At 35.6% G+C, this 18,601-nt stretch overlaps 1 protein-coding gene across 2 annotated transcripts; it reads left to right on the top strand.

Moving 5' to 3' along the window:
* The first annotated feature begins 828 nt into the window (after positions 1-828).
* LOC134532794 (RNA polymerase II subunit A C-terminal domain phosphatase SSU72) lies at positions 829-14,523 on the top strand. 2 transcript variants are annotated; one of them, XR_010075182.1, is made up of 6 exons: positions 841-1,233; positions 3,421-3,564; positions 4,980-5,119; positions 5,201-5,319; positions 7,945-8,160; positions 10,581-10,965. XR_010075182.1 is itself a non-coding variant. In XM_063369655.1 (5 exons), exons 1-5 carry the CDS (start codon positions 1,151-1,153, stop codon positions 8,044-8,046), a joined length of 588 nt encoding a protein of 195 aa, XP_063225725.1. In that variant the 5' UTR covers positions 829-1,150; the 3' UTR covers positions 8,047-14,523. The 2 variants fall into 2 exon arrangements, 1 of the variants encoding a protein (XP_063225725.1); XM_063369655.1 differs by having other exon boundaries at positions 829-1,233; positions 7,945-14,523.
* The last annotated feature ends 4,078 nt before the right edge of the window (positions 14,524-18,601 follow it).

Raw genomic sequence — 18,601 nt, 5'->3', positions numbered from 1 at the left:
TACTTATCCAAAAGTAACAATGTATTTAGTTAAATTTTATTAATATGTATACAATTTATACAATAGATATTTAGAGAAACATAATTATACTTATGTATACAAATTTTATTCTTTGTCCAACTAATAAAGTTCATATAAGAGCGTCTTGAAAAACAAACTAAATTTTAAGTGGCCTGAAAAACAAATACAATACAACCTAAATATAAAAATTAGCTCTAGAAACAAAACTAGATTGATTTAACAAGCCGAACTTAATGTGAACACGGTGATATGCGTTACTTTACTTCTTGCATTTAGTTATTGCTACTAAAATAACTCAAATATTAACAGATTACGAGATCACTTTTATAACCCGTCTGTCTCTAATAACGGTTGTACCAAAATGTAATACATTAAATGATAATGACAATGCTGTTAATAGAATAAAAGTTAGAAGAAAAACAAACTAAACATCAATATTTTCCAGATATTTTCAGTATATATGGCATACAACAGTATCGCGAGAAATGTATGGAAATATAATTGTAGAATGTAGATATCGACAAAACTATTTTTGTTACTATAATGATTGTGATCGTTTGCTGGTAGAGTGTGTTAGTGTGGGGTATACATTCACTTGAATAATTTTCAACATTTAAATATAGCATACGTAAGAAATTAATAACCCTACATATATTTTTAAAAATATTCGACTTATTACTTAAAATTTAAATACAAATAATTTATATTTTGAATCTAGAGACGAGTACAGACTACAGAGACATCTCTTAACATTCTATAGGTACTATGATCCTGTGCTTTGGTAATTTTTTTGTTAACAAAATTTACGAAAAATCTTTCGTAAACCTTTTAAATATTGTCTATGAGCTGTTAATCTTTATTTACTTTGGATGGAGGATTCTTTCAAAATAATTAAATAAGTGGCTGTCAGTGTTAAAATAATTGATCTTAGTTTGTGCATATATATGTACATTGTTATTTGAGAAATATACCGTTTTGATTGTATTTATTAGCTGAAAATCAAAATGTCTCGTAAACATCCTAACCTTCAATGAACGATAACCTTTGAAATGAAGTTTGGCGTAGTTCATTCATTTCAGTATTTAAGGCTCGAAAACTTTATACTTACTTGATTGCATTAATTATCAATATGCCTTCAAGTAGTTCTCTGAAAATAGCTGTTATATGCTCCAGTAACATGAATCGAAGTATGGAAGCTCATGCATTTTTGAGGTATGGAAGAATTTGATGTATGCGTAGACAAAATATTTTTTAGTATTTATACATCCATTGGTTTTAGAATTAATAATGTTGGTGAATGATTAAGAATTGAACCAACAAAGTATATAATTATTTACAGTGATACATTTGCATTGTTTTCACACAAAGTGATTTATTATACAACCAAAAATTTGGAAAAACAAAATCTTTGTGCTGTTTAATAATACATAATCAGTCCATTCACACCTATGTTATGCAATTTATGATACTACATTATTAGGACATTATAGTTTGAAAGTATGTGATAAGACTATAATGTGACAAGAAGTAAAAGACCTTAGAATCCACTCTGACTATCAACCACTTTCCCTTTTCGCAGCATGGCAGGAGAGGTGTGTGTCTTACCAAAGACTGACTGACTCGGAGTCAGTTCAAACAGTTTTATATCCCTCATGACGTCGAGTTATTTTTATACAAACATATTTAATATCGATTTTAAGGAACTTCCCAGGGCATGGTTAAAGAAACTTTTATGAACTGAGTGTAATTTACGGCGTAGCTAAAAATTTATAACTATGCCGAGATTATACCAAAGTGCTTCAGAACTTAATAATTACATGTATGTCCTTCAAAACACTGAACCAGGCATAGAAAATTACCACTGTGCATTAATAAGGATCAAAAAGTTCTGTAGCAAACAATAAAAAGTACTTATTCTAAATCAGAAAGACAGCTTTTCCCACTGTCTGTATCACTTGCAGTATCATTATCACTTGAACATCCTATGTTTATTGTTATTTTATCACTTTCAATGTCCATTCTCCCATCACTCTTCATATAATTGTCTTCAATATTTTCCACGCACCTGCAACACACTGTCCACAGAAATGAAACTTATGTCACTTATAGCCAATAATGCACTTCATAACATATAATTTTTTCACATTTTTCAAAAATACACTTCAAAATTTACAAGCTCACAGGTTACATGAACATGACCTTGAAACAAATTTCTTTTAAAATTCGTAAAACTTATTTTTATCTCAAAGTACACTTTTCTAGCTTTCTATTGAGCCCTACATCCAGGTTCTCACTCAAATACGAAGTAAGTTACAAATATTTTTATTGGACCTTGCGCAGCAAAAATTTCACTTTTTCCACAAGTTGGCAACCCTGCTGTATAAAAAGTATTATTCACAGGGGACTGTAACTTTGCTAATGCACTTTTCTGCACACTTACTGCTAATTCGCCAAGTTTATTTTTTAATTCGGAGATGGTGATGCCAAAAATTATTATTTTCTGTTTGATTTGGCATGGAATGACCCTATTAACTGTTTAATAAATTTTAACAAGATGGGTAGTATTATAATCAAATTCCTTGGCACAATTCAGGTCCAAAGCTGGAGTTTGGTAGTTTTTAAAGTCTTTTTTTGCTTTTATCGGAGAATTTTCATCATATGTTTTAAAATGTATGTCTGCAAATGGAATGATTATAGTCGATTATATAGCAGCGAATTGTAGTGGCAGGTGCGGAAACTACGTGTTATTCGCATCCATAAATATAGTTGAAAACACAATTTGTGTTTATGTATCACGCTCGGCAATAATTTAAAGAATTCTGCGTTAAATTTCATGTCAGAGTTTCTTATTATAAGTGAATTTGCAACATGAGAAAACATGAATTTGCTCTTTACCGAGGTTAAATGTTACACATCTTTGGTGAATACTGAAATACTCGCTTATATTTTTATTTTATTTAAAGAATTGGTTTTATTTGAGTGATGTTTGAGTTGACTAAACTGTAATATCATATGCTCAGTATTTCCTCATATTTTCCTTTTATGACTTTTTACATATGGTGTTCAAAGGTCATAAAATTAACAAAACTGAAGGACTGGCCATAAAAGTAATGAAATAGTCCTGAAGTAAACAGTGACAGTGCTAGAAGTAGTCTCATATGCATACAATATTTTAGTGTATGTAGGTACCAGAATGAAGTCTCAAATTTATGTGCTCACAGATATAATATTTTTTTCCTGGGATTCAAAGAAGAGCCTTTATTTTAAGAAATTTTTGAAAAAATAAAGGGTTTTTGATTGAAATATGTTCCTTACTGAAGCTTGTGATTATGTAATAATTATTATAAGAGTTAGGTACGGTATGTAGTTTGATGATTTGTACCTGTTATTGGTTTGTAGCAAGAAAGGCTTCTACGTAAAGTCCTTCGGCACGGGTGACAAGGTGAAACTCCCTGGCACTGCTCCGGACAAGCCCAACTGCTACGAGTTTGGTATTTCATACGAAGAGATCTACCAGGATCTGCTGTCCAAAGACAAGTCCTTGTATCCTTCATTCAGCATTGTAGGAAGCTCTTGCCTTAGTCTCTAATCTGTTCCTTGTAATTCTAAATTTTTATATAACCCCAACGTATTTGCTTCTTATATCATTTTTTTAATATATATTTTATATTTCTATATACTGTGATCTATGTGTAGTGTATTATATAGTATCAATGAATTTGTTTCTGTATTTTCCTAATTATTTACATATCTTTTAATATATGAATTAGCTATTACTTCTTGTTGTAAGTCTTTTTTGTCCTTGTCTATGTTATTTTTTGGTTATTTTTCTTTTCTGTGAAAGTTTGTTATTTGTTGTTTTTATTATTTAGGTTTTTTTTTGTACGTATTTGTATGGTGTCTGCCATTTTGGCCTTCAGCTTTTGGTAGAAATCCCTCAAATTTTAATTAAATAAATTAAAAAATTTTTTTGCCCCAGCTATGTCATGCTGCATGTTTAACTGTAGCTTCAGAGAGTTCACAGAACTCGTGATTCTTTGTGCTTGTCCAACTAAACTTTTTTTAATACCTGATCACTACATCAATTCAATAATCATGAACTGTTGATTTTATAATATGTACTGTTATGGTTTTGGTGGAATTTATGTTTTTCGACAGTTTAAATTATTTTTACATTTCTTTGCAAAGAAATTAATGACTTATGTTCAAGATTATCATCATACAAGGTGTATCTTTAATGCATGTCATATTGGTGAACGGTACACTGATTTTGTGTTACAGGTTACATACAGTATGATTGGTTATGTACTTTGCTGATATGGCTTTCCATAAACAGGACTCCATTGTTTCTCATTGCACACAATAATGTCTACATAAACCTAAGCAATTACATTTTTGCCTCCTCTATATGTCCTGCATGTCTACCCACAGTTTTGACATGTATTTAGATATATTCTGAATTATTTAAGGTATATTTGTAGTATTAAGCTTTTATCAATGACAAAGTTGTATTTCTTGCAAATAGCTGCTTCCATTCTACTAGAGGGGTGAGTGCACAGTGATGAGGGCCTACATAAATGGCTACTGGTTGTAATTTTTGTGAATGGTATACAATTTTGTTTGTGCATTATACATGCTCTTTATTTCAGTTTTCTTTATTTCTATAGGGAATAATTTTTTTACAGACTACCTACTCATCATAATAGTGATATATATATATATATATATATATATATATATATATATATATATATATATATATATATATATATATATATATATATATATATATATATATTCAGTATTTATGCTGTATGGTGATTTAAATATATTGCTCCATCTGTATGTGAGTATGTCAACATGTAGCAAACAAATATTTAAGTTAGAACAAATGTAATTTATTCAGTAACTTGCTGCATGCTCTCTTCCTCTGATGTTCCTTAACGAGTTGTCTCCAGCTACACCCAGAATGGATTGCTACACATGTTGGATCGCAACAGAAGAATCAAGCCGCGTCCCGAAAGATTCCAGACGTGCAAGGACCGCTTCGACATCCTCGTCACTTGCGAGGAGCGGGTTTACGACCAGGTCATCGAAGGTCGGTACAGTGGGCTTGTGGCAGAGCGCAGTGCTGGTGATGTTGCTCGGTCGTGGTGGTGATTGGAGACGTTCTCCGCAGCGCTGGAGAACCGAACTGCGACGGACAACGCTTCAGTCCACGTCATCAACGTAGACATCCAGGACAACCACGAGGAGGCCACCATCGGGGCTTTCCTGGTCTGCGAGCTCGTCACCATGGTGCGCTTTCCTCTTGCACTCTTATGGCATTGTAGCGTGGACTCTGACATCAAGGGGCCTGCCTGCCTTGGCACACGTACATATATGTGCATTTGATTATGCACTTTATGTTTTTAAAATATGTGTTTTCAGACTACGTTTTTTTTGGTAAATATTCTTGAAAGCACCCAAGGGCTTTGCACGACACCTTTATCTTCTATTCCCCACCATCTAATGTTACGGTTACTGCTCAGGTTTCATAGTTGTCCGATGCACAATGAGAACACTGTGCACCAGTTCAGAGCCTTGCTCTTAGATGAGATACCTCGCTAGAAGACCAGCAAGTGTCATACTAATCATCCTGCCTCACTAACAGATACACATCTGGCTAGGCGGGCCCCTTAAATCTGAATAAAATATCAATTTAGTAGTCAAATAAGTTTTTGGAAATATATTTAAACTATTTTTTAGAAGTAATAAATTGTAATTGATTTTCCATTAGCTGAGGTATCAGAATAAAATTATCCAGTGAAATCCTCTATAGAAGTTTCTGTAATCTCTGCACATTTCAATTGTTAAATAAAGAAATTATAAATTTCAGTTTGGATGGAGTGCAACTTGCTAAATATGGAAACTTCCTAACAGGTATTTTCTGCAAATGGTTTTACTGTGTTGTATAAGCATGCAGGCAACAAAAAAGACTGCTTTCTTCCTGCTCTGCACATTTCACTCTGTTTTGGCAAGTTTATAGAAGAGGGTTGAAGGGAAGGCTTAATGTTAGCTAGCATACTGGTTGTTCACACAGACTTGAGTGCTAAACAATGGAAAATAGTCACATATTTCTTTATGTCCCATGTAGTGTTGGTGCTAGTAGGCCTTTATAAATATTTTATTATTAATCAGTCTATTTATTATGTATTTTTAATGAAATTTTTTATGATTAATTAGCAAATGCCTGGCATGTGTTGCAATGCCTCTTTTTTTTTTTGTAATTTATTTGAAGCAGAAGACACATTTTCATGTACAAAATAAATAAAAAAAATGATTTTTTGGTTCAAGAAATTAAATTTGAAAAAGTTTATTCAAGGGTTTTGTGGAGTTGATATGATAAGTTCTAACTATACTTTAAAAAAAAAATTTCTAGCAGAGTTACATAAACCAATGGCTTTGCATTTGAAATATGCTATTTTAATTTATGCATTTGTTTAATAATTGATATAGTTTTAAATCTTTGTCTGTTATGGATATACCATATTTGCTTGAAAACTTCTTTACTTTTGCCTTTAAGTCATTGTGAATAACGACATGAATTGAACCCTTATTACGGTGTAAACATACCCGAAACGCCTTGCTCTAGTGATTGACAAACTGATCTTTCCTGTCCAGGAACAAATAAAGACTCTGGGATGTTCACAGTCTCTTATAGCTTGCCTGACTGCAACGATCTTATTTGTTCTGGCTGGTGTGAAGTAGACGAGGAACTGAAAGACGTGTAAAACTTATGCCAAACAAGTTTTATTTTTTTTTTTTAATGTGAAAATCTCGGAAGATTTTTTATTGACCGCTCATTGTATGTCAAACGACTTCTGCTCCGTCAGCCCCACCTAAACCAAGCAGTTTCTTCAGTAATGGTGTGAGATGGCTGACACAGCTTGTCTGCTACTTTCCGAGCCAGTAACTTGTGTTGAACACTTTGCTAGCCGTAGCCCACTTACCCAGCACGGTGTGTTGTGGGCCACCCCTTGCAGTACCCAACATTAAGCAGATACCAACCAGGGGCCTGGTCCTTTTGCAATTTATTTCACGAGGGTCCGAATCATACTTTTGCACTTCTTCCATCGCCTGGAAGCATAGGTAGCTTGCACGCTTGGGAAAATGTTCCTACGTGCAGGACGAAACAGTGATGTTCAATTCTGCACTAGCCCGATAAGTTGACTTCTTGGGACTCCGCACCATCACGTCCCGTACACAATCCACTGTCTGTTGAGACACGCCTGGCCGACCCGACCGTTTTGCGTCGCACAAACAGCCATCTTCCTCGAATTTCTTGTACCACTTTATTATGCTATTGTAAACTGGTGGTGTTTTGTTAAACTTGCCACAGAAAGCTCTTTGGACACTCACTACCGTTTCGCTACGGGCGTATTCAAGCACACAAAAGGCTTTCTCTCTCCGCCTGCTTCGCAGCCATTTTCAGTAACTACATGCACTAGCGCCCCTGTGGGTTTTGTTTAAAATAGCTTTTTGGCGCTACATTCAAAAAAACTTTGAGAGTTGTTCTTTCACGCGGTATATAATTTGTTACGTTATTCTTTTCCATTTCGCTGTACCGATTTTATGAAATGTTTCATGGACTTTATAATTAACCTGTATATCTCAAGGTAATTAATGATCACAATATTATCTCCCTATGATAATTATGTCCATTATTTTAAGTAATTTTTCTGCTTTAATATTTGCTTATATCGCTTGTCTGTGCACTTAAGACATGAACATGTACTTGACCTTTATTCAAGAACTGTAAATAATCCACAAGTACTATATGGTCAGTCATGGCTATATTTTTCCTAACACAGTATTTGTTTAGTGTAAAGAATGTACAGTGAAGAGAGTCTCAGATGTACTGGTGGGTTTTCTGTCTCCCAGATGTCGGAGAGCGAAGACTTGGACAATGACATTGACGAGCTGCTGCACGAATTTGAGTCAAAATGCCACCGTCCCATATTGCACTGCGTCCTCTTCTATTGATGTCTGGTCCAACTGGAGGCTGTCTGCTGGGGCACGTGGACCTTTTGTAGATCACAGCACGTCTGCAGTCCATGTGGAGGTGTTCGTCAGAAACGATAATGTCTGCTTCTTTCGGTACGTTTGCACATCAGCACTCTCGAAAGACACCGAAACGCAGGTATTGTTTGGTTACGTAACTAAGTCTGTACTGTTCTGCTCTGTGACTTGCTGGTGGATTTGTGTTTTGGCTGGTTCAAGCACCATTTCAACCAGTTAATGTGACTTGAATTGATTATGTTTGTGAATCCACCTGATTGCATACAGTAAAAAAACAGTGCAGTCAGTTTTGGGAAAGTGCTAAGTTATTTATTGATATTTTATAGGCTGATTTAATTAGATACTTTTTTTGTATGTGTATGTGTACATAGAACATAAAGATGCATGACAAATGGTTTTACTATGTTAAAGGTAATTTTAATGGTATATTTACACTATATATCTTATGGACTATAAATTAAATACCTAGTAGATAATTTGTATATGCATAGTAAAAATTTGTACTTTACTCTCTTTTTCTTCTTTTTTTTGTATTAATAATTTATAACAGTGTTACTTATAAAATGACCAAAACAAACAGTTTACAAATTTGAATGGCTCATATGCTGCAGCTCTGTTGTTAAATTAATGGTACAGTAAAACCATGCTAAGAAGGTTCCCAAGGTACTTGGAAATTAGACTTATTAACCACAAAAAGTTATTATATGGGTAAAATTTTATGTATTTATAGACCAAGTTATAAATGTTTTTAAACCTACCATGCAGGAGAATGTTTTACCTAAGTGGGCTTTTTCTTAAGATTTATACTGTATCTAAAATAAGAGCCACCATTATTAATACTAATAATAAAATAATATTAGACTATTAAACACCATAATATTAAATTATATACACTAGTCCAGTATACTTATTTACTGTTTATGAATACTAAGTTTTATTAATAGGCAGAAAACTCTTATGAGTTGGAAATTATAAAGTGACTCATTTTAAAAAAACAGTGAATGCATCTAAGCTAATACCTATTAGTATTACTAGGGGTTGGAAAAATTAACTTCTTCCTATAGATGCTATAATTAATGATTCTGTTCATCTGAATTAGTTTCAAGTGTCATTCATTTTTTCATTTTTAAAATATATCCTTTTAAAACTCCCTCATAATTGCTATATATTTTTTGACAGTTTTCAAAATTGTTGTAACAAATGTATTTTTTTACAATTAGAAAGTCTTGCGGACTTCCAGTCACCTGATTCAACTTATATTTGTACTTTTCAGTTGGTCTAAGACACACATGCACATGTACAATTAAATTATTTTAATTTATGTCTGTCACTTAAGACTTATCACCACTTCAGTTAATACACAAACGTAACAGGTCCACCATCTTTGCCAAGACGAAAGGTGTATTTTGCTTTAGCAACATAACAGGTACTTGACCCTGTGGTGAGCTTCTGGTTATAATTGTTCTCTACACTAGTGTTTGTGGTCGTGCGCTCTGATATTGCCATCTCTCTGTCAGACAGCCAAGTTACGTGAATCCAAGATAAATTCTAAGTATCAGTCCAACCCAATTAATATAGTTGATTTGTTAATTACTATAAATTAAACCTGTAACTTACTGTTTGCTAGCAAATTGCTCTACCAACTTTTTAAAAAATTAGGATTTAAATTTTTTTATTTGTGATTTTTCATCTTAAATAAGATGCATTAAAAATGCTACATTTGCAATAATAGTTGCTAATACATTAAATAATAGATGCTAATTTTTCCAGCTCCTACCTATTACTGTTTATACTTGTTACCTTTACTCTGCTGCAAACTTCAAGGGCCAACCTGGGCCAGAAAACTGGTGTGATATGTTGTCGGCCAGTGTCCATGCAAGTCAGGAGATACATGCCTCGTTTATACTAAAATTTCAATCCGGATTGAACCTGGAGTGGAGTGAACTCAGAGTGAATGTGTAACGAACATATATGACGAAATGTGTTTATGGTAAATATCACAATCCAGATTGAAATGTAAACAAGATCGAAGTTGGTGTCAACATGGACTGAAAATTTTGTGGTGCGATCATTACGTCCAACAATAACTCTACTTCCATCTCTGTCCACACATTCCTCTGCTCTTTTTTTGCCATTTTCACAAATTATGCCTGAAATGCAACGAGACCAATAACAAACAATGCAATATGATGGCGGCTTTCTCGTGCGTGTTTTCTTTTCAAAACAGTCCGTGTTTAAAGTAAAATCTCAATCCGGATTCTTCAGTCCAGTCCACCTCAACAAGTGGAGTGGATTATCTCACTTCACTCTAACTTCAGTCCACAACAAAGTGTTTTAAGTAAAATTTCAATCTAGATTCCTCACTCCACGTTCAATCCGGATTGAAATTTTAGTATAAACGCGGTAACAGTGTGTGTGTGTGTGTGTGTGATGCTGATGTGATGAGTGGGGAGAAAAAATAAATGCAATAACAAGTAAATAAATGTTTCACTCTGCAGGATGAAAAATAGTAGCAAGATTCAACTTCAGCAACAAAAATTTAATTTGGCAAATCACATCTATTGTTTCAATTATCCCAACACTTCAAAATTACAATGTGTTTAAACTAGTGTATTGACTGTTAACTTTAACATTAATGTAAATTAAATTAACAGCATTTTTGTTATCAACATTCCTCGGAAAATGGTAATGTAATTATTTAATACGTTATTTAAAAAAAATGTTTTGATCTGTAACATGACTCATGATGTAGCAATATCTCTGTGTGCCAAGTTTTCTTTGTATCATTTCTATTATTAATCTTGTAGCCGGGTAAGACTATACCAATAAAACAATGTTTATAAATTTGAACCTGAATTAGTAGAATTTACAATTATTGTAACACAAATTATATAGTTTTTTTGGATTATTTCATAATATCTTCATATTTTCTTGTTTTAAAAATAACATTAACCAGTAAGAAAGAACTGATAACCATGCCAACTTTTTGTTATTAAAAATTGTTTTTAAGGAAACTACAATAGTTTATAAATAAAACATGCAAATCACACTACATAACCAACTATAAGAATTGAAACTGTAACACTATAGAAAAAACTATAGAAAAAACTTTATCATTGTGCTTCTTTTCATAAATAAAATTTTGAAATGTAAACACATGAAATCCCTAATATGATGTAAAAGTGTAATTATATTATTTTTTCATTTAAAATTGAAACATATCCATCAACAGTCTTTAGACTTTTATGGTGGGTACGACCAACACAGACAAATACAAGGTTGTCACTGCAACTATATGGACCCCCAGCCCCATCGGTACCATAGCAGGCAAAACATTCGCAAATAACCAACACATTATGACGAGAGTACCACGTATTAGCACAGTGACAACAACAAAGATAGACAAAAACAGATACAATTGACGTCGCAACAAGTGCTCCTCCCTGTCGCTTAGGCCATTGTTGCACATTGCCACCTCTTTGCCCCAATGTGCACATGTGTGGAAAAGTGTTGAAGGGGGGAAATGAATGAAAGAAAATTGGTATGGGAACGCGGGCAAAAGACGCACGGGGAAGAGGGGACTGATGGGGGGAGAGAGAGGATCTTTTGGGCAGCAGTATCGCGGGAGTGGTGAAAGCGATCACGTCGCGAGAAGTCTCGCAGCTGCCGCGGGAGCAGCATAGTGAGTGTTGCTGTGGGCAGCGGAGTCGTCAGACGCACTGGAGGCGCGTGCTCGCGGACGGCCGACGCGGGACGCAACCACGGTGAGGAAACTTCTCAGGTTCGTCATCTCGTTCCACGACGAGAACCTGCGGTACTCTCCGGGACAGTTCCTGAGCGGGAGAGTGACACACCTGCGCTAGGCTAGATCCCCCAGGCCACGAGACTCGAACCCCTCTACCGCCCATCTGAGCAGCCAGGACTTCAACCATGCCAAACAGGATCAGCCCCAGCGACATCACAATAAATAAGGTCAAACACAATTAAAAAACAATTAATACAAACAGTACAAAATACAACATAATACATAATAAAACAATGGTAGGCAAAAAAAGAATCTAGTTACACAGTATTTTAATAAATATAATGTAATAACAGAAATTATGTAAAAATAATTTTTTTTTAAATTAAAATTTAACTATCTAACAAACACCCCTCTTCCCGGCCATGATGGTATAAAAGGCTGTGGCCAGAAGCCACCAGAAGTTGTCTAGGGCCACAAGCCCTACTAAACCTCCCGTGCTTGCACTGTGTTCCGCCAGCAGCCACCTCCAGTCAACCAGACGCCGGCACGGTCGAGAGCCAGGGTACTTGTACGCCAGCCAGGGGGCGGATGTGGTTCATCATGTTGCAATAAATCTACCGTCAGAAACTTCACGACTGTCCCTGTTCACTAGGGAATCTTTTCTCTCTCTGGTTCCCAGGCCTTCGCCGGTGCCCCGCCAACCCCGAGGGAAGGGACAGGGAACACGGCTTGCTTGCACCTTGCCTTGCCCCTTGCTGACACAGCTGTGAGGTGGTTTCTCAGTGGCTGGAGTACTCTGAGGTATTGGTCCACCAGGAAAACAGTCACACCTTAAGACGGGTCAGGCCAGGCGACGACAGCCTCCAGCAACCCTTCTAAATTCTTCCTCCTTTGCTCCTGCTCCGCTGGGCCTTAACCTATCGAAATAGGGCGTAGAGAAGTGGCAGAAAGTCCTATTTGCTAAGGAAGAAAACCCTGCCACGTAGCTTGCAGCACGTCACTGCCACACAGTACCCGGTGGTACAGCCTGTCGCTCAACCGAGTGCACCAGCCGCGTCCACACCAGGGCTGTTGTGCGGCCCAACCCTACCAGAGAAGCCACTCTGGCAGCAGCCAGCACCTTCCACCACCCAGCTGCCCTGTGGAAGGCCGCCTACCTGACACTTTCACCATCAGGGTGTTAAGCCAAGGAGGGTGACAATTTTCCACTGTGCAATAATTTTGTAAGTATAAATGTGATTAATGTTATAAATCAACAATTGTTACCTTCTGCACACATGACATCTGAATCTTTAAATGGTTTTTGGACCAATTAACTTCAAAACTAGATGGCAAGCACAAACCAAATGTACCTGCAACCAGAATGAATACAGTTTTAACCACTTAACTGTTAACCAACCTTAGACTCCAACGGAAATACAGGCAGTTAAATAAGAACACAGTTTACAGCCGACCCTTTCATAAAAAGCCACATGGCCAACGGATAAACTGTCCTGGCCACAGGCCTTTCACAGCAAAAGCGACAAGTTGTGTTAACAGCACTTTAAAGAGAGTAAAATGAGGCTACTGAAACCCATCCAAGCATCTATCCCAGAACAAAAGACTATCTCATTAACAACAGAATAAACAAAAGTGAATTTAAAGTCAAACTGATTTTTAATTAGAGCTGTTCCGAAAGAAAATTTAAACAAAATCGTTTGATTATTATAATTAAACTTCAACTTGCGCAAACTAACAAAATGGCCTCAGCCAAACCAAATTCTAGGTGTTAACTCTTCGGAACTTGCATAACGACCGAGGACAAGTCTACAGTCGCATACAAGCTTAAAACATTACGAGCTCCAAATGCATGTGCAGAGGAGAAGCAACCAGAGGAAGGGAGAAGAGAGGAACAAACATATTGGAGGGGAAACAGTCACGTGAACTACGGTGCACCGCCGAGGCTTGGTGAACTCTTCAAATTACTGTTTATACAGTCGGCTAGTTGGTTCACACCCTACTTTTACTTCCTCGTACCCGAAAGCAAGATCCCTAAGTTTTTACCTAGTTCTTGAATGAATATAAGTGAATAATATTAGCAATTAAACCTGTTATTAAATTTTTAAAACATTGAATAACATTTCACTAAGCATTGGCTATGCAACTGTGTTTCTCATGTAGTGTGAAATGCAAGAGAAGTGCCTCATGGCAATCTCTACGCTTGCTTCACTTTAATAACTACTATTGAATGATGTTTGGTAAAGGCAAGTACCAATATAAAAAATAAAGGGAAAAAAATACAGAATTGCTGATAGTGAGAGTTTATTGAAGAATATTTTTTGGTAGATTATTCAGACATATCTGCCACATACTAGACGTCATGGTTATTTACGTTATCACTTTTCTACAGCAGTGAACATCTACGCAACTGCGGTTGTAGTAGTTAACAACTGGCAAAACTAAATTTGCGGCAAATTACAATAATTGTGCAGCAACAAATGAAATTGTTTTATTTTCAATTACCTATTACTGAATTTTTATATGTAACATTCCAAAACACTTGAAGCTCTCTATTCACACAAGATTTAATATCTTTAGTAAAAAAAATTCAGGACCTTATAATGTTTTTGTACAACTTTCTTAAATCACAAAGTGATTTTCATATGTAATAATAAAAATTAAACATAATACAAAGATATAAAGTTAGAAAGCTAAAAAAAAATGTTAAGAGACAATTTCTAGGTTGAAATGGACAGTCTCACATCTCCTGGATACCACCTCTCCCATCACCCATCTTCCGGACACACTGCAGTGTCTCGTCAGGGATTTGCAGCCACCATGCTCTGCAGGAAACTACCTACTAAATATTTGATGTGTGACCAGGGGCACAAATCTGTTGGATTTGGGTGGGGGTGTTTGCCATGTGGGTTTCAACTGACAAGTCATCTCTGGATAAGGTGCTTGTATGTTGTATCCCATATGTTGACCTGTATTCATGCAATAAGCAGAAAACTTAAAAATGTACACAAAGTTTTCCACAAAATATAGTTTTAACATTTATGTTTGTCAACCCAGTTTCACAGTCATGATTTTGCAAGCACAGACAGACCCTCTCAGTGAGTTGTTTCTTCGGAAGGGGGAGGGGGGAGGAGGTAACCACCCTTACCCGGGAAGAAACACGAATTAATTGCACCCAACATAAGTTGGGCATAAAAAACAAAATGTAAGTTAACAAAATTAAGTTCTGACTTTCAGCTCTATATTACTGGATTTTTTAAATACTTTTTTAGTGACTTTTGTTACCTGTAAAACCCTGGTTAAAGACATTCATAAGAACTCTACTGAAACTAGCCAATCCATGCCAGTCCAGTGCTACCATCTTACCATCTAAAGATTTGATGGGTCAAATTTCTCTTGTCTATAGATATTACACAATACGTGCTGCCCTGGGGAAGAGATCGCTAAAGCGTAAAGCTTGAGTAATGAGGGTCATGCTTATGAATTAATGAATTGGAGCTTAACATCAGGACTATTAGAGTTGATGAGAGATGAGAATAGTGTGTTCACTATCATAAGCCTTTGTGCATATTAGTGCTTAACCCCCCCCCCCCCCACTCATCAAAGATGAAACTCATAATATTAAAGTTGATGAATACTTCAGTCCCATAGGTATTTATACACTGATTAACAGAGCCAAAGCTATATTTTAAAATTTGGTGTTCCTCTTAGTAGCATGATCAGTGTGGGTTAGGCTCCATGCTGTACACTCCTGTCCTCTTTATCACCACCTTCTGAACATGGCCCTCACTACAGATATTTCTGCAACGATATGGCCAAGTATTTAATAGCCCAAAACCCCTTCTACTGATAAAGGTATTTCTATCACTACCATTATTTTTGTGGAAAAATCCAACATTGTATCTTTATTTAATACCAACAATCCAGCTTGTTTTGAGAGTCCACAAACCACATTTTCACTTGTTTACCTGCTTCCTAAGCATGAAACATAAGGTGAAGAGTTTAGTCACGTCTATTCTTATTTAAAATGGCAAACATGAGAAATTAATGTCAACCCTGTTGGGTATAATGGAATGCTAACTATGAATTAAATTTAATTTAGCTGTTACCACAACTTAAACAGGCAAGGAATCGTGAACAAGAAGTCGGCCTTAACTTGTGATGGAAAACCAATCCAGTTCTTGCATAAGAGTGAATCCAGTAAAACCATAGAAAAAACTAGATCAGGATGCCAGGAAAATAATTTGAACCATGTCCATTAGAAAGTGTGTCCATTAACACACAAAAGATACTGCAACTTCCCTTAACTTGCCTGCAAATTCAGTGTGAAAAGAACTTTATAACAATCTATAATGAGGAATCCTAAAGAAAAGAATTCACCTTTCAGAAGAAAAAAAAATTTAGTTTCCAAATGCTTTTTATCTGCTTCCTAACATGTTGAATCCTTAAAGGGCCTCATGATACATCAAGTAGTTTACCAGTAGTTCATTATACTGTTCACATTATGCAATGATAAGAAAATAAATAAAAAATTTGTATTTTCAGGTGTTTACCTTTTTTTTTTTTTCAGTGTGGTTTTTAACCCAATCCAACAACAATCTTATATCACAGTATTTGTAATGTTGATAGCCTAACTTAACAACTCCTTAAACAACAAAGTACTACATTCTTAGGCATGGTTCCAAACATATGCTAAGAAATTAAAAAAATAATTTTTGAATTATTATTATTTAAGTAAATAAATAATAGCTTGTTCAGAATACTCTATAAATCCCTGTCTACAATTGCATGTCATAAATTGTGTCTCAACAGACACTGATCACTGATTAGTTCATATGGCCCTCTGACTCAATGGATGCCATGGACAAGTAGTCCAATCTCCCATATTTGAATACATTGGTCAACTTTTTATCCCTATCTGTCCTCAAACAATCATGTTTGTAGTTATAAGTACCGGTTTCAAAAATGCACTCTTCAACATAATGGAACTAAATATTTTTGAACTTTCACAAGAAAAATGAATATCAAAAATTAAGCTATGTACCATTAAGTGCATGAAGCAATAAAAAAAATTTGAAACATTTTTGGGAATCAACAGATTCTGACATCACAGTTGTATACTGCAGTTTACCGAGCAACAAAGTGATGTCATTCACATTAGGATAAAGACACTAACCACCCACAGGTTCACTGTTTAAGATAGGTCTTACCATGCATAACAAAACCTTTTCAAGTTTTAGTTTATTTACATTTTCAATTATACAAGGTTAGCTACCAAGAAAAAATTCACTAACCAGTTACATTTTGCATTGAAATTAAATAATTGGTCCTGAAATTTGGCACACAGCCGTTTCAAAATCTGTACACATCTTGTAGGTGCACTAGCTGAATCTGTTATGTTAGATTATTTTAAAACCAAATTTGTAGTTTCATCGAACTAATTACCACTAGTCTCAAATTGTCAAACAGAACTGAATCTGTTATTCTTCTTCACCGTAATTATGTTTAATGTGTTTCCACAATTTTCCTTGATTCACACGATCAAAAATGTACTCTGAAGTTTGTTCGAAAGCTCGCTCAAAAACAAACGCACCACATATGACTGTCAGAGCAAATGTCGATGTCCTCTTGAAGAGAGTATTATACACAATACTTGCAAATCTAGCCATTTTTAATAGTTATATTAGGCTATCGTAGAAATTTAATTTCACGAATTTGCAGACGATCAGCAGTTCACCAATATCAGAACCAAAGATAGAAATAGACACGTATTACAGAATGGCAAATTGCGTGGTAAAAGGACATCTGCGGTTGAGGTTAGCGCTTTGTGTGGTTGCCCGCACAACTAGTTCAATACATACAAAAGGATTTATATTCATCTACTAGGTGCTGAATTTAACACTTCAGTGAAAAAAATATAATTAACCATTTATATAATTCAGCCAATTAAATGCAATAATCTACACATTCGCCCACTGAAAACATAAAACAAACAATATTTAAAAAAAAGTTATTTACTAAGGAAAATTTTGGCCTTTCTCCGGAACATACCAGACTACAACCTAGACTAAACTTCAACAGTAAATTAAATATCGGGCCCAGTCCTGTACGTCCTGTCCGCAGTACGCCATGGTATCGAAGCGTGTTCGGCGGCAAAATTGCCACTACCAGTCGCCCTTGCAGGGGCATACCAAGCGAAGGGGATACTTTCTTCAAACCCTCCCTCCGCAAAAAAAAATGTGCGTGGAGTCCATGCGCGACATGTGTAAAACCTCTTGCTTATTATATTATTAGGTATAGGAAACATAATTATGTTATATTAAGTATAAGTGAAAAAGTTTGCAAGTTTGTAAGTGTACAAATGTACCGTGTCATTTTTACCTCTTCCTTGCTGTCTCCCCCTTTCTCAGTTCACCGACTCTATACATAACTATTCCACTCCTTATCCCGGTTCCCCCACCATGTAACTAACTATTCCCTATTCCCCTCCTCGACCAGTTCCCCCACCACGTACCTAATTATTCCGCTTCCCCCCCCCCCCCACCCTAGTTAATACATTCCATACATAACTATTCCCCTTCTCTTTTGGTTCCCCCACCACATACATAACTATTCCCATGGTTTTCCCTGTGTCTATACATGTTTTACATGGGTACATATATTTACAGAGTTTAGATAAAAGTGTTGTTGCTATGGGTGAACAATGTTACGCGACCCTTCCTGCTTCATTAATATCCAACCCTAAACACATTTTACGTCCTCCCTAACTTAGATCAT

This window comes from Bacillus rossius, chromosome 6 (assembly GCF_032445375.1).
Source record: "Bacillus rossius redtenbacheri isolate Brsri chromosome 6, Brsri_v3, whole genome shotgun sequence".
NCBI classification, from domain to species: Eukaryota; Metazoa; Arthropoda; class Insecta; order Phasmatodea; family Bacillidae; genus Bacillus; species Bacillus rossius.
The sequence above is the reverse complement of the archived record's forward strand: the minus strand, read 5'-3'. Positions and strand labels throughout refer to the sequence as shown.